At 42.7% G+C, this 17731-nt stretch overlaps 1 protein-coding gene across 2 annotated transcripts in view; it reads right to left on the bottom strand.

Annotated features, from left to right (window-relative positions):
* The window catches only part of capzb.S (capping actin protein of muscle Z-line subunit beta S homeolog), a 28813-nt gene extending 12145 nt beyond the window's left edge, over nucleotides 1–16668 (bottom strand). Inside the window, exon 1 of one of the 2 annotated variants that reach the window (XM_041570354.1) lies at nucleotides 16499–16668. In XM_041570354.1, the coding sequence (XP_041426288.1) occupies nucleotides 16499–16501 (3 nt within the window). In that variant the 5' untranslated portion in view covers nucleotides 16502–16668. 2 annotated transcript variants of the gene reach the window in all.
* Between the last annotated feature and the right edge of the window lie 1063 nt (nucleotides 16669–17731).

Below are 17731 nucleotides of genomic sequence, written 5' to 3'. Positions count from 1 at the left end.
GTCAAAATCAATAATAATAAAACTATATAACAAATAATGAAAAGCAATAGAAAAGTTGCTAAGAATTGGCCTATTACATACTAAAAGTTTACTTAAAGTTGAACCCCCCCCCTTTAAGGGTAACAGTCTGCCCAATTCTTCACAAGAGCTCACACTTGATTGTATGTAGAGTACATAGAGGATACTGACATAGAACACAGGAAGCAGATCATACAGCCAATCAGAGGAAAGGGAAGGGGTATGCTCATATATGTGGCCAAACACAAAGCAACGGGTGCATCTGGCGCACAGGAGGCCGTTTCAGCAGCGGCAGAAGCAAAGTGCAGTTGTCTCTCTCCCAGCAGGAGCCCTCACCCCCGGGGCATTTGCACACGTAAGCGGAAACACAGGCTTATTTTATCCCTCGGTCTCTAGTGGTTCCCAAAGGTCATGGGAAGCCGAAATGGGATCCTCTGGGTGATGAGAAACGGCAGTAGGTAAAGGGGAAGTATGAGAAATCTGGCACATGTACTGAGTCTATATCAGGAATAATGGCTGAGAAATCACTACTTACACATCCCCTTGTACAGACGAATTCCTATATACCATCGTTTTATTGTATCTCTCTGTACAGACTATGATTAAACTTAGGGGACTGTTCCTGCTGAATTGTGCTTAGAACAGGGAATACCTATGCTGCCATAGTTTTATGGGATCTCTCTGTACAGACTATGAGCACATTTAGGGGACTGTTCCTGCTGAATTGTGCTTAGTACAGGGAATACCTATGCTGCCATAGTTTTATGGGATCTCCCTGTACAGACTATGAGCAAGCTTAGGGGACTGTTCCTGCTGAATTGTGCTTAGTACAGAATACCTATGCTGCCATAGTTTTATGGGATCTCCCTGTACAGACTATGAGCAAACTTAGTGGACTGTTCCTGCTGAATTGTGCTTAGTACAGGGAATACCTATGCTGCCATAGTTTTATGGGCTCTCTCTGTACAGACTATGAGCAAACTCTGTAAGGCTACAAATGTATTGTTATTGGTGCTTTGCATTCCTCATCTTTCTATTCAGGTCTCTCATATTCCAGTCTGTTATTCAAATCAGTGCATGGTTGCTATGGTAATTTGGACCCTAGCAACCAGATGGCTGAAATTGCAAACTGAAGAGCTGCTGAATAAAAAGCTAAATAAGTCAAAAACCACAAATAATAAAAAATTAAAACCAATTGCAAATTGTCTCAAAGTATCCATCTGTACACCATATTAACAGTTAATGTAAAGGTAATGAAGACCAATTAAAAAGTTGCTTAGGATTGGCCATTCTATAACTTATAGGTGAATCACCCCTTTAACAGGGGGGACACCACTGAAATACACAGTGCCCTAGAACTCTGGGTACAAAGAGGGGGTACTGTCCTTTTAAGAGAAATGTAGGGGTGAGTATACAAGCAAGTCATACTGCTCAGTGGCTCAGACTGGACTTTTCAAACGTAATTTCCCCAATTTAGACAATCGCTGATCGAAATGATACTCTGCCAGTTGTGTTATTTGGAGGGATCTCTCCGGGATCAGGTTAACAATGGAGTAATAGTGAGTGTGACAAGATCCCACAGCCCCGGTGACCCGGTGCACATGAACAGATCCACAAGGCAGGAACGAGCAAATCCCCTGCAGCTGCCTGACCCCGGGGTCTGAGAGCGATTATTAAGGACCCGGCGCACCTGGAATGGTCGGCCATATGGCAGTTTAAAGTCTCATATTCTCTGCAGTCATTTCCTCCAGGTGTCATGTTCACCAGTAATTGCCATTATAAATTAAAGGGATATATACCTGTAGCCAATGTTTAACACTTTATGGGACATGCGCAGCAATCCCGGCTCACTTTATGGCACAGATTCACAAACCCTCTAATGTGCCAACAACCCCAGGGAGCCCAACCCCAAAAAGAAGGGATGAGCCCAATTCTGGACTTGATTGAGGGTTCAGCCCAATCTAAGTGCCTGACCGAACCAAATCCAAAAAATCATGCGACTTTTTATCACATGGGAAGTAAAACATGTTTTTATAAGAGGAGCAATAAAGGTGGGGGTCAGTATAAAGGGGGAGGATAAAGCCCCCGTGAGCTTCACATCCACATCCTCAAGTCATTACTCCCCAGTGTTGATCTCACAGACGGGACGTTTACTCTACAAAAAATTTTTCTCCCCTTGTTAAAGGCCGAGAGGAGAGTGGATTCACTTTCATGTGGTGCCAAAATCCCCTGCGTGTCGGGGTCGCAGGACGCCATACTGTGAGTAATGAGCTCTGTGTATGGATGTCAGCTGGCTGCGCTCTCATGTACTCACCGACACCAGCTGGACTCAATACGCCAGTGACGCACTCCCACCCAATGTCACTCACTGAGCAGAACCAGCGGCACCCGGGCAGGACCAGCCGTGCGTGAGAGCTCAGATTTAATAAGATAAATATTCAGCTTGAAAGCATTAGTGCAACATTTGTGCAACATTACATCTCTACAGCTCAGCACATTTACCCTGGGCCCACACAGTACATTCAAATTATTCCATTTGGCTACCAGATTTCTTGCAGGAGCCTGGCCCTTGTACCATCATGCACTCAACTGCCAGTTATACACTAAAGCACTGCAGCCTTCATCCTGTACCAGCATGCACTGCAGAAATGAGAACTGCCCCATAATGCACTGCAGGAATGAGAACTGCCCCATAATGCACTGCAGGAATGAGAACTGCCCCATAATGCACTGCAGGAATGAGAACTGCCCCATAATGCACTGCAGGAATGAGAACTGCCCCATAATGCACTGCAGGAATGAGAACTGCCCCATAATGCACTGCAGGAATGAGAACTGCCCCATAATGCACTGCAGGAATGAGAACTGCCCCATAATGCACTGCAGGAATGAGAACTAGGGATGCACCGAATCCACTTTTTTGGATACGGCCGAACCCCCGAATCCTTCGCGAAAGATTCGGTCTAAAATGGGTGGGAAGGGAAAAACATTTTCTACTTCCTTGTTTTCTGACAAAAAGTCACGCAATTTCCTTCCCCGCCCCTGCATATGCAAATTAGGATTCGGCCGAATCCTGCTGAAAAAGGCCGAATCCCTAATGAGAACTGCCCCATAATGCACTGCAGGAATGAGAACTGCCCCATAATGCACTCCAGGAATGAGAACTGCCCCATAATTCACTGCAGGAATGAGAACTGCCCCATAATTCACTGCAGGAATGAGAACTGCCCCATAATGCACTGCAGGAATGAGAACCTTCCCATAAGGCACTGCAGGTATGAGAACTGCCCCATAATGCACTGCAGGAATGAGAACTGCCCATAATGCACTGCAGGAATGAGAACTGCCCCATAATGCACTGCAGGAACAGAAAGAGGCCCCCCCCATAACACACTCCGGGAATGCAAACGGCCCCCATAATGCACTGCAGAAATGCAAACGGCCCATGATGTGCCATAAAGCTGTATGTCTGTCCCATAACGTGCTGCAAGCATTGTCTGTCCCATAATTCACCCTAAAGCTTCATGTCCTGCCCCATAATGCTGTGTAAAGCTTCAGGTCTGTCCCATAATGCACTGCAGAAATGATGATAGCATAAAGTGCTACAGGCTCCACACCTAAGTATTCACAGTGGTACGTTGCACTTTTGAAGCTTAAAGAAAAACAAGAGAGAGGGGATATCTGCACCCATGTCATCAGTGAGCATCTCCCACAGATCATGAAGGAGGGAGAGTTTTCCAGGACTAATTCTATGAGCAGTGAGAGCATCACGAGACCCTCTGGCAGGGAGTACAAACAATTGGAGGGGATCCAGACACTCCCAGCTGTATTTTTCTTTATGTTATGAAGCTTCTGGCCCTCGAGAGACCTGGCTACAACTCCCATCACCCACATACAGCCTTGTACTGAGGGAGAAGTGCAGGGTGCTGTAGTTCAACAACCACAGGGTGAATATCCCTGCCCTAAACCACTCCCACAAGGGCAGCTCCAGGCCTGGAACAGACCCAATGAAAGCTGTGACTTCCCCTTGTCATTATGGAGATACAAGACCCTCTCACTTCAGTCTATTTCTGTGTATCAGCACTTTATAAATAACTCACTCAGTACAGATGGTGGCACAACCCGCACTCTCCCCAAAAAATTCCTAATCACTTAATGATCCCGGTCACAGATTAGGATTAAGCTCATCCTGCAACAGTAAAATGGATTTGTACAGCCGCCTTGCAAACTTGCGCTTAGTCTTCATTTTTGTGAGCCTCTTTTATCAGAAACTCTCAAATGGCAAAGTTTAAAGGAATTGTTCAGTATAAAAACTGGGTAAATAAATAGGCTTTGCAAAATAAATAATGTTTCTAATATAGTTAGTTAGGCAAAAATTTTAATGTAAAAAGGCTGGAGTGAGTGGATGTGTAACATAATAGCCAGAACACTACTTCCTGCTTTTCAGTTTTCTTGCTTTCCACTGATTGGTTAAAAGGCAGTAACCAATCAGTGACTTGAGAGGGGGCCACATGGGTCATAACTGTTGCTTTTGAATCTGAGCTGAATGCTTTAGATCTATTGCAAACTCACTGAACAGTTATGTCCCACGTGGACCCCCTTAGTTGTGTTCTGTTCTGTTAGACATCCAGTCACTCCATCCTTTATACCAGGGGTCCCCAACCTTTTTTGGCCCGGGTACTGGTGGAGGGGGTTGGGAGGGGTCAGCGTCCAAGTTGGCGCACCACATTAATTGTCCCTTTGGCTCAGTGTCCCAGTTCAAGACTGTCCGCGGCCCGGCAGTTGGCGACCGCTGCTGTATACATTACATTTTTGCCTAACTAACTATATTCAATACATTTATCATTTTGTACAGCCTATTTACCCACTTTTTATTTTTACACTGAACTGTTCATTTAAATGTTGCCCTGTTGCTAGACACATGTCCCTAGCAACCAGACAAGCCTTACCAACAATTAAGGCTATATATGTATTGTTATTGCCACGTTTTATTACTCATCTTTCTATTCAGGTCTCTCCTATTCATATTCCAGTCTCTTGTTCAAATCAGTGCATGGTTGCTAGGGGAATTCAGGCTCTAGCAACCAGATAGCTAAAACTGCCGCTGAATAAAAAGCAACCACAAATAAAAAATGAAAACCAAAATGATCCCTCTTTACATCAAACTAGCAGTTAATTTAAAGGTGAGCAACCCCTTTAAAGGCTAATGTAATGTTTACTTCCCCTTTAAAACTTTATAAAGGTCTTAGTGTCTCAAAGAATAGTTTAACAGTAAAGGGATGTTTTGGGGAATGTATGACCCTAAACTCGCAGTCTGAGTTTGAGTTTGGCAAAGCTGAAGCCTTGGCTCACAATCATATCTTAAATAAAAACCTGTGCCAGGAAATTGTGGGTAAAAACCAAAATAACATAAGAAAGAGCCTGCATGAACTTTATTTCTTGTGTACGATGTACCACACCAGCAGCCATTCTTCTTCAGATCAGTCAGACAGCTTCTGTTACACTGTTTCAGTAGTCAGGACTAGCAGTGCAGAGAACATAAAACAGCCAGATACTGCTTAGAATTTACATCTCCACAATGAAACCAATGAAAATGTGCAATGACTATATCAAAATCAACCCCTCAGCATTCCCATACAGCTCCTGCGCTGCCTTTAAAGGGGTTATTTACCTTTAAATTAACTGTTAGTATAATGTGGAGAAGGATATTCTGAGACAATTTGCATTTGGTTTTCATTTTTTATTATTTGTGGTTTTTGAATTATTTAGCTTTTTATTCAGCAGCTCTCCAGTTTGTAATGTCAGCCATCTGGTTGTTAAGGACCGAATTACCATAGCAACCATGCACTGATTTAAATAAGAGACGAATATGAATAGGAGAGGCCTGAATAGAAAGATGAGGAATAAAAAGTAGCAATAACAATAAACTTGTAGCCTTACAGAGTATTTATTACCCAAGTTTGCTCATAGTCTGTATAGAGAGATCCCATAAAACTATGGCAGCATAGGTATTCCCTGTACTAAGCACAATTCAGCAGGAACAGTCCCCTAAGTTTGCTCATAGTCTGTACAGAGAGATCCCATAAAACTATGGCAGCATAGGTATTCCCTGTACTAAGCACAATTCAGCAGGAACAGTCCCTAAGTTTGTTCATAGTCTGTACAGAGAGATCCCATAAAACTATGGCAGCATAGGTATTCCCTGTACTAAGCACAATTCAGCAGGAACAGCCCCCTAAGTTTGCTCATAGTCTGTACAGAGAGATCCCATAAAACTATGGCAGCATAGGTATTCCCTGTACTAAGCACAATTCAGCAGGAACAGTCCCTAAGTTTGCTCATAGTCTGTACAGAGAGATCCCATAAAACTATGGCAGCATAGGTATTCCCTGTATTAAGCACAATTCAGCAGGAACAGTCCCCTAAATTTGCTCATAGTCTGTACAGAGATCCCATAAAAATATGGCAGCATAGGTATTCCTTGTACTAAGCACAATTTAGCAGGAACAGCCCCCTAAATTTGCTCATAGTCTGTACAGAAAGATACAATAAAAACTATGGCAGCATAGGTATCCCCTGTACTAAGCACAATTCAGCAGGAACAGCCCCTAAGTTTGCTTATAGTCTGTACAGAGAGATCCCATAAAACTATGGCAACACAGGTATTCCCTGTACTAAGCACAATTCAGCAGGAACAGTCCCTAAGTTTGCTCATAGTCTGTACAGAGAGATCCCATAAAACTATGGCAGCATAGGTATTCCCCTGTACTAAGCACAATTCAGCAGGAACAGTCCCTAAGTTTGCTCATAGTCTATACAGAGAGATACCATAAAACTATGGCAGCATAGGTATTCCCTGTACTAAGCACAATTCAGCAGGAACAGTCCCTAAGTTTGCTCATAGTCTGTACAGAGAGATTCCATAAAACTATGGCAGCATAGGTATTCCCTGTACTAAGCACAATTCAGCAGGAACAGCCCCCTAAGTTGGCTCATAGTCTGTACAGAGATGTGGAGTCTCTGACAGCTTGTTTTAAAACATAGAAACTAAAAATATATCATCAAAATAGAGCGACTAATTCATAAAAGGTCAATTAAATTGTGGTACCCAGGGAAACGATGCCCTAGAAATGGCTTTCGGATTTAACCCTTTGAGTGAAAGTTTGGGGCAGCTGTATTTGGCAGCAGACAAGTTTCAGCCCATTGCCAAGATGTTTCAGGTTGGAATGTGCTGACGGAACAGATGCCCCAGGGTGGGCAGGTATCAGGTTAAGTCTCTCAGTCAGCAGTGAAAGTGGAGAGGGGGCATATTCTTAGAACACCGAGCCCTCCCTCGCACAGCCTCCCCACTAAGTGCCATTAGCCCTGCTTTCTCTCCTCTCTTCTCTGTCTGTACTTGCCCGTCTGTGTGCAAATAGCACCATAGAAATGCAGTGTGTGTATGAATGGGCACATTGTAGCGCCTATGGGCATGTGTGTAATTCAATGCATTTCAACACAATGAACACAATGTATAGCAAACACTGGCCCTATTCACAATGGAACCAGCTATGAACATTCTGATATCTATGGGGCAAGAATCACAAGTATGGGCCATGTTTATGCGCAATATGGTGTAGCCCGCTCGCACAACCCTGGCCTTCAGCAATTCGACGCCTGGTGCACGGTGTTGGAGGGATCGGCACCCCCCTCAGCAAATTGTCCAAGAAGACACTGGCACACAGAGGCTAGTAACAGCAGGGTTATACCCTTGCGTGTTTATTCTGCAAACGTGCCATGTTTATGCGGTCACTTGCCCAATAATCAATAGCAATCATTAGAAACCAATCAGGTGCTAGCTTTTACTGATCTAGTGCAGTTAGAATAATGAAAGCTAACTGCTGATTGGCTCCTGTGGATTGCATCCCTTCAACTTAGAATACATGAGGTTACTGTTAGAGGGAGGGGTAAGTAAATACTATAAAAGCTAGCCAAGGCCACCCGGGCCAGTGCACAGCCTGGATAAGAATTCGTTTGTACGACAGATCTCCGGTGCCACAGCTTCTGTCCCAATTAGAAGCAAATGCCAATGCAAAGTCTTTAGATTTGGGGACAAACAGGCTTAACAACGGCAGATGCTGTGCTGCAAGGTTTATTTAACACTTGTTTCGAGCGAAGCGGCTCTTACACTTGGAAAAGAGACAGTTTGCTCGAAACATGTTGTGTTAAATAAACCTTGCAGCACAGCATCTGCCGTTGTTAAGCCTGTTTGTCCCCAAATCTAAAGACTTTGCAGTGCACAGACTGAACATTGATGTGTCGTAATAAGGAGATTCCATGTGCACAACCTCTGAGCAAAGGCAGCGCGAAGAAGAAAAGTGTAAGCGAAGGAAACAGAGATAAAACCACATGATGTCACGGAATGAAGGCGAGGCCTGCTGGGAGAGACACTCATTTCCCAACATCTGTGGACAGTTGGCAGCTGCTGTCAAACTACAAATCCCACATCCCCTGACAGGCATAGTGGCACCTTATCATTTACAGTAGGGGTACATTATCCCTTATAATACATGAGTGATACTCAGAGTTCCCTGTATAACTCAGCCTGCAGCCTTGTGCCTTTATATGGTCACAGAACAACCCCTCAGTGACTTCTAATATCCTTATCATTTACAGTAGGGGGTACATTATCCCTTATAATACATGAGTGATACTCAGAGTTCCCTGTATAACTCAGCCTGCAGCCTTGTGTCTTTATATGGTCACAGAACAACCCCTCAGTGACTTCTAATATCCTTATCATTTACAGTAGGGGGTACATTATCCCTTATAATACATGAGTGATACTCAGAGTTCCCTGTATAACTCAGCCTGCAGCCTTGTGCCTTTATATGGTCACAGAACAACCCCTCAGTGACTTCTAATATCCTTATCATTTACAGTAGGGGGTACATTATCCCTTATAATACATGAGTGATACTCAGAGTTCCCTGTATAACTCAGCCTGCAGCCTTGTGTCTTTATATGGTCACAGAACAACCCCTCAGTGACTTCTAATATCCTTATCATTTACAGTAGGGGGTACATTATCCCTTATAATACATGAGTGATACTCAGAGTTCCTGTATAACTCAGCCTGCAGCCTTGTGTCTTTATATGGTCACAGAACAACCCCTCAGTGACTTCTAATATCCTTATCATTTACAGTAGGGGGTACATTATCCCTTATAATACATGAGTGATACTTAAAAGTAAGGCAGTGGGGTCCTTAATATCCAGAGTAACATGTTCTATGATCTATGGCAGAGAAAGAGTTAAATGCAGAACTATTAAGGGATTTTCAAATAAATTTCTTTAGTGAGTAAAGTTTAGGGTGATTAGTGTGAAGCAGGGAGTGAATGCACAGCAGTGGGCGATTGTTGGTTGCAGCTAGTAATGCAATGCAAATCTTTTCAGGGAAATGATGATGAGGGACTAATTTAGAAAAAAAACAACTTAAAGGGACAGTAACACAAATGGGTTTGTATGCATCAAAATACAATCTTGCCTTGCAAGAATAAAATTGTACGAAGTCATAGGTTTGCATTCATTTGAGTTAGGGTAGCAGGACCCACCTTTACACTGCTTTTTCAGTATAGCTCAAGAAGGGTCAGTGCTTTAGTTACAGTATAAAAATTGTTCCTATAAAATCAGACTGCTTGACAAACACCTATAATCTTTAAATGTCAATATTTTCATATGATATGCAGTCCTATGATTATAATGTGAGGTCAGCAGCCAATAGAAAACAATGAAGGGTGCGGTGCAGCTGGAGGACCCCAGGGTCTGTACAACACACCTAGCAGGCACCTTTCAGCCCAATCAAAGCTTGACAGATATGAGCAGGTCTAACTGTCACATGTATTCATCTTAACACCCAGCTGCCATGCCAATGCTTGTAGGCAAACAGCCTGGCACAATCAGGTACAATCATTCTGTCAGCGAGCAAGGGGATCATTAAGACATGTCTGATTCTATTTCAAAATAAAATATGAATTCTCTATTAAAAATACCGATGAATTACAAGGAAGTGCTGCTGATTTCTAGAAATAGATTTCTGTGGCAGCGGCAAAAGAGGGGCTGAATTTAGCACAATTAATGGGGACACAGAATAATTTAAGGGGGATGTACCATTTACTAAAGGGTTGCAACCTTACAGCAACTGCCACCAGCAACACCCAATCGTCACCTGTCGCTTTCAATACACACTCTGTCTGGATGAGCCGGAGATAATAGCAAGGCTGAAACTGCAAGCTGTTGCCTTAAAGAGGTTATAGGCAGAGACACACGTAAAGATTCGGGGAGATTAAGTAGCCCGGTGACAAATCAGCTCTTCTGCATCTTCTTTGGGCGACTAATCTCTCTGAACTGTCTCATGAGAAAACTTTGAGAAACTTCGGATAGCGATCCCGCCGGTGATTTAGATTCTAGCCGGCATGAAGGCTTTTCGGGGAGATTAGTTGCCCAAAGAAGAGGCGATATGTCGCAGGGCGACTAAATCTCCCCGAATCTTCATATGTGTCTCTGCCCTAATAGGGAGGGCAACAGCCAACCTTCCCCCCATCCCCCAAAGGGCTAAATCTGACCATTAGAATGACAACGTTTTTTTTACAGGTATGCAGACAAAATAGAAACGTAGAGTTGTCTAAAATAAGCTCAAACTACATGCTCAACAGGAGGTGAGTATCTAATGCCTAGTGCAAAGCCCCCCCCCATCAAAATTAAAATATAAAATGCCTAAGTGGAGTTTTTAGGAGAAAATGAGCATCTAACAAGCAGAAATACTTATATTTACCTCTATAGCAAATGCAGGACAAATGTAAGAATCTAAGTTTAAAGTTAAATGTCGGTGTCTCTGGTATTTGAGTCTGGCAGCTCAGTAATTCAGGTGCACAATTTTGATACATTTAGTTGATACATTTAGTTGCAACATTTCTTGGCAACATCTCTGGAGTATTAGCAGCTATTATATCAATTCTAACAGCTGCATTTAAAGGAGAACTCCACAAAAACAAAACTTAAGCTTTTTGAAAAGTAAACATAATTTCAAGCAACTTTGCAATATGCATCAATTAAACTTTCAAACCGAAATTTGCCGCATAACACAAAAAACCCTAATATATCCATCGAAGTTACCGGTTTCTTCAAAAAGTATGAATTAATGCCATTTTCTATGCTGAAATCCAGCTGTTTAACAATTCATCTCTTTCTGCATCATTTGAATCCTGGCAGGGAAGGAGGGACTAAACACTGATTGTAACAACTTCTCCACAGCTTACAGACAGCATTCAGGAACTACATACCCCACAATGCATTGCACAGTGTTCTGTTCCTTATTGAAATCATGTGTGCAGGGAATTGTGGGGTTTGGAGGATGCAGGCTGAGGACAGATGTCTGTTGATACAAAGTAACAGTAGTCAGACAGCTCAGCAAAGTAGTCAGACAGATCAGCAGGAGAGCATGGGGCTGGGCTTAGGGAACTGTCAGAAACCATTAAAAATCAGGAAAAGTCTGCTTATTTTTTTTAACTGATTTATATTACAAAGTTGCTTAAAATTATGTTTACTTTTCAAAAAGCTCAAATTATGTTTTTGCAGAGTTGCAGATATTAAAGAATCTAACCAAACTGGTATATATGTTAAGTATATATTGCCCTTTCACATCTCTTGCCTTGAACCCCCATTTTGTGATGGTCTCAGAGATCACCTGACCAGAAATACTACAGCTCTAACTGTAACAGGAAGAGATCACCTGACCAGAAATACTGCAGCTCTAACTGTAACAGGAAGAGATCACCTGACCAGAAATACTGCAGCTCTAACTGTAACAGGAAGAGATCACCTGACCAGAAATACTGCAGCTCTAACTGTAACAGGAAGAGATCAGCTGACCAGAAATATTTCAGCTCTAACTGTAACAGGAAGAGATCACCTGACCAGAAATACTGCAGCTCTAACTGTAACAGGAAGAGATCACCTGACCAGAAATACTGCAGCTCTAACTGTAACAGGAAGAGATCACCTGACCAGAAATACTGCAGCTCTAACTGTAACAGGAAGACATGTGATGGCAAAAGACAGAACTGTCTGTGAATTGGCTCATGTGACCTAATATGTATGATTTGTTTGGTTTGTTTGTGTGTAGTGTGAACCTACGATCCCAGGGGATGGCCCTTATTTTTTTTAAAATGGCAATTTTTTTTATTTAGGATTACCCTTCTACTAAAAACATACTACTAAAAAGGTATATTATTATGAAAATTGTTTATTTACATGAAGCAGGGTTTTATGCATATATTTTTATAGAGACCTACATTGTTCAGGGGGTATAGTTTTCATTTAAGGCAAAGCCATGTTTGTCGCTAGATGGGAAAATACCAAAGCAACTTCTGACAACAGCTACAGTCTGACATAGGCAAACACAGATATTTCCATGGATCTGACCCCTTTGCAGTAAAGAAGCACAGAGACAGGTGCTGGGGTCAGTTAATCCTCCCCCTAACAGCACCCAAACTACAGTGCCATCCACAGTGTGAGCCAGAAGATCTGAGAAAAAGTTGTTACACTGTGTCAGTTCAATGGGAAACAACTCTGTCGCCGAAGTGATTATTTGTGAACTTCACTGTTTTAAACCAAATCACAGAGTTGTTCAGTCTGAGTTTTGCCCATTGCTGGGTTTAAGGGCACAACACAAATGTATTCTTAATGTGTCACCAGCGATGGCCTTTGTTGCACAATGAAGCAAGTGTCGGGCGCTTCCTCTGCACTAACCCTGCTGTGTTTCACACTCACTGAAAATACTGTTTCACAGGGGAAATACACGGGATAAATAGATCTGGAACACTGTGCCGCATTCTATATCTTGCCAAAGCATTGCCAGCTGGTTGTCTTAGCAGGTTTATATGTATAGCATCACTAATTCATACAGCTCACACTGTGGTGTTATGTAGAATGTCCCACCACACGGTGCCAATATCTGCCAGATAATTACTATATACTGGATAGCAAGAAACACCTTGCTGGAAGCCAATCAGTGAATCCATTTAGCCTCAAGACTTTTACTCTTATATTAAAAGGAACAGTAACCCCCAAAAAACGTAAGTGTTCTAAAGTAACGAAAATATAATGTACTGGAATAGGTTGTGTGTTTGCTTCAAGACCTCTACTATAGATTATATAAACAAGCTGCTGTGTAGCCATGGGGGCAGCCATTCAAGCACAGAATACACAGTAGATAACAGATAAGTACTACTATAGTTTATATAAATAAGCTGCTGTGTAGCCATGGGGGCAGCCATTCAAGCACAGGATACACAGTAGATAACAGATAACTACTACTATAGTTTATATAAACAAGCTGCTGTGTAGCCATGGGGGCAGCCATTCAAGCACAGGATACACAGTAGATAACAGATAAGTACTACTATAGTTTATATAAACAAGCTGCTGTGTAGCCATGGGGGCAGCCATTCAAGCACAGGATACACAGTAGATAACAGATAAGTACTACTATAGTTTATATAAACAAGCTGCTGTGTAGCCATAGGGTCAGCGATTCAAAGCTGAAAAATGGAAAAAAAGGAATCAGAATACACAGCAGATAACAGATAAGCTCTGTAGTATACAATGGGATTCTTCAGAAATTATCGGTTATCTACTGTGTATCCTGTGCTTTAATGGCTACCCCTATGGCTACACAGCAGCTTGTTTATATAAACTATAGTAGTACTTATCTGTTATCTACTGTGTATCCTGTGCTTGAATGGCTACCCCTATGGCTACACAGCAGCTTGTTTATATAAACTATAGTAGTACTTATCTGTTATCTACTGTGTATCCTGTGCTTGAATGGCTGCCCCCATGGCTACACAGCAGCTTATTTATATAAACTATAGTAGTACTTATCTGTTATCTACTGTGTATCCTGTGCTTGAATGGCTGCCCCCATGGCTACACAGCAGCTTGTTTATATAAACTATAGTAGTAGTTATCTGTTATCTACTGTGTATCCTGTGCTTGAATGGCTGCCCCCATGGCTACACAGCAGCTTATTTATATAAACTATAGTAGTACTTATCTGTTATCTACTGTGTATCCTGTGCTTGAATGGCTGCCCCCATGGCTACACAGCAGCTTATTTATATAAACTATAGTAGTACTTATCTGTTATCTACTGTGTATCCTGTGCTTGAATGGCTGCCCCCATGGCTACACAGCAGCTTGTTTATATAAACTATAGTAGTAGTTATCTGTTATCTACTGTGTATCCTGTGCTTGAATGGCTACCCCATGGCTACACAGCAGCTTGTTTATATAAACTATAGTAGTACTTATCTGTTATCTACTGTGTATCCTGTGCTTGAATGGCTGCCCCCATGGCTACACAGCAGCTTATTTATATAAACTATAGTAGTACTTATCTGTTATCTACTGTGTATCCTGTGCTTGAATGGCTGCCCCCATGGCTACACAGCAGCTTGTTTATATAAACTATAGTAGTACTTATCTGTTATCTACTGTGTATCCTGTGCTTGAATGGCTGCCCCCATGGCTACACAGCAGCTTGTTTATATAAACTATAGTAGTACTTATCTGTTATCTACTGTGTATCCTGTGCTTGAATGGCTACCCCCATGGCTACACAGCAGCTTGTTTATATAAACTATAGTAGTACTTATCTGTTATCTACTGTGTATCCTGTGCTTGAATGGCTGCCCCCATGGCTACACAGCAGCTTGTTTATATAAACTATAGTAGTACTTATCTGTTATCTACTGTGTATCCTGTGCTTGAATGGCTGCCCCCATGGCTACACAGCAGCTTGTTTATATAAACTATAGTAGTACTTATCTGTTATCTACTGTGTATCCTGTGCTTGAATGGCTACCCCATGGCTACACAGCAGCTTGTTTATATAAACTATAGTAGTACTTATCTGTTATCTACTGTGTATCCTGTGCTTGAATGGCTGCCCCCATGGCTACACAGCAGCTTGTTTATATAAACTATAGTAGTACTTATCTGTTATCTACTGTGTATCCTGTGCTTGAATGGCTGCCCCCATGGCTACACAGCAGCTTGTTTATATAAACTATAGTAGTAGTTATCTGTTATCTACTGTGTATCCTGTGCTTGAATGGCTACCCCCATGGCTACACAGCAGCTTGTAGGGTTTTTGAAGCAAACACACAGGTTTTACCACCCTATATTATCATTCCAATAAAACACCTGGATTTATTGGTGTGACTGTTTCTTTAATCCTGTACAACAATAAAGGTGAAACATTACAGGTTGAACAGAAGCAAGACGCACACACCCTGAATATTAGCTTTTTGATTGACATTTTTTGGTTACCCATATTTGTCTGTGTGAGCATTTCTTGCAACAAAAACACTTACGGTATTTATAAACTTATTTGGGCTTTAGAGCTAATAAATCGAATAATTTCCCTGAATAATTCTTGCAAAATAGTGGTCTTCACAACAGTGGACAGCGCGGGCGTATAGAGAATAAGTGTAAGTGCCACCGAAATATTGCAGGATGATTCCTCCATATATATATATATATATATATATATATATATATATATATATATATATATATATATATATATATATATATATATATATACCCTGTATATCAGCAATGACTCATTAAAACCCCTTTACACTGCTGATAAGCAACAATAACACAGTGTCACATTCCCGCACAACTGACGGACACACAACCCACTGAGCAAATGCCCTGACACAGCCCAACCCAACAGTCTGACCAAAGCCACAGTTCTCCCAATATACAGAGTATCAGCCTGTGTCCTCTCTCTGCCCCAATGCCCCAACTGTTGCACAAACAAAACCTGCAGAAACCAATGAGCAAAGCCCAGCGCTCCTGTCACAATGATACAACCCAGAGTTCTGCCCATGTCACATGACTGACACACACACACAGCACAACTACTACAATCTGCCCAGAGAAACTAAAATGTTACACAATGAAATGACCCCATATTGTCTGACTGGCACCCCCCCCCTCACCCACACGTGACTCCCCAGTGTACAAGACAAAGTTACAGCTGATCCCTTCCCCCCAGTGGGACAGTTTTAGTGACAGACACTTCCTCCTCAGCCTTTAGCTCCTCTCCTGGTGTCACATTATATATTATATGTCCCTCACACACATGATATATTAGATAAACTCTGTATAAGTCTCACATGATATAGTATAAGTCACACACACACGATATATTATATATTATTGTATAAGTCACACACACGTGATATATTAGAAGTAGACTGTATAAGTCGCACACACACACGCGGTACAAGTGGCCCCAGTAAGGAGGAGAGTTTAGGGCCCAGACCCCCAGAGAGACCACCCGGTTCCCGTGACGTCACCCCTCAGCAGGGCCCCTTCCTGGCCGGACTCTCTGCCCCGTCTCCCCTTCAACTACTCGGGTCGTTACCATGGCTGCGGTGGGTTAGAGCCGGACGCGGTAGGAGGGGTCTCAGTGGGGCGGGGCTGCGCTCCGGTTCGGCTCCGTTTCCAAGTCGCTATGCCCCGTAGGCCCGGCGGCACCTCCACTTCCTCAAGACCAAGGAGTGAACATCCGGGTCAGCGGCTTCGGAGTTGGTGCCACACCCACGGTACCGCTCAACTGCCAATCACAGCGCGGCGTCGCGGTCATCACCAAGTATGGAGAGTGTGACGTAGGCACGGAAAGGGGCGGGAAAGGCAAGGCGCGCAAAATGAGGGGTGGGGTGAGGTGAGCGCCAAGCGGAGAATGACAGTAAAGGAATGTCTGTGTTTGTTACTGTGTCAGTATGTCTGTGTGTTTCAGTTTGTGAGAGAGAGACTGTGTCAGTGTGTGTATGTGAGAGAGACTGTCAGTGTGTGTATGTGAGAGAGAGACTGTCAGTGTGTGTATGTGAGAGAGACTGTCAGTGTGTGTATGTGAGAGAGAGAGACTGTCAGTGTGTGTGAGAGAGAGAGACTGTCAGTGTGTGTATGTGTGAGAGAGACTGTCAGTGTGTGTATGTGAGAGAGAGAGACTGTCAGTGTGTGTGAGAGAGAGAGACTGTCAGTGTGTGTATGTGAGAGAGAGAGAGGCCGCTTCTGTGTGAGTATTGTGGAAGAGTGACAGAATGTGTCTCAGGTTATTGTTGATGAGAGAGTCTATAATAATGGATGTGTATTCATTTAATGTTGTGACTGTGTATTTAAGTGTAGGATAAATTCCCTCTTTATAATTTAATATTAACAACCCCAGGGCCAGTGACTTCTTACTGAGATTATTTTTGACCTGCGGGTGTACCAGGAAGATTATAGTGATTGTGTGTCACACATAGGGTTGCCACCTGGCAAAATGCGGCACTAAGCATGTAGCATAGGAGTTCTGTGGGGATGGCTTGCTTCTCTCTGGCACTTTGTGCTGAAGGCCAGCCTGGAGCTCCCACAGGGAACCCGCTTGACCTTGCAGTTACCACCTGTTTCAGGCAGTCGCTAAATAGAGGGTTAACTCCCTGTGGGCAAGTTTCAGTATTTGGTAACTTGCCGTGTTGTTTTAAAGGGCACGCTATTGTAGAGACATTGCAGCGTTTTGCATAACGAAGCCATGTCTCTGTACATGATTTTGAAAGCATATGTTTTTATTGATTTCCAAAAAAAGGGGGAGGGGTACAAAATAAAAAGGGGAGGG

This window comes from Xenopus laevis, chromosome 7S, assembly GCF_017654675.1.
Source record: "Xenopus laevis strain J_2021 chromosome 7S, Xenopus_laevis_v10.1, whole genome shotgun sequence".
Classification (NCBI taxonomy): Eukaryota; Metazoa; Chordata; class Amphibia; order Anura; family Pipidae; genus Xenopus; species Xenopus laevis.
Note: the sequence above shows the minus strand (reverse complement) of the source record. Positions and strands in the feature narration are given on the sequence as shown.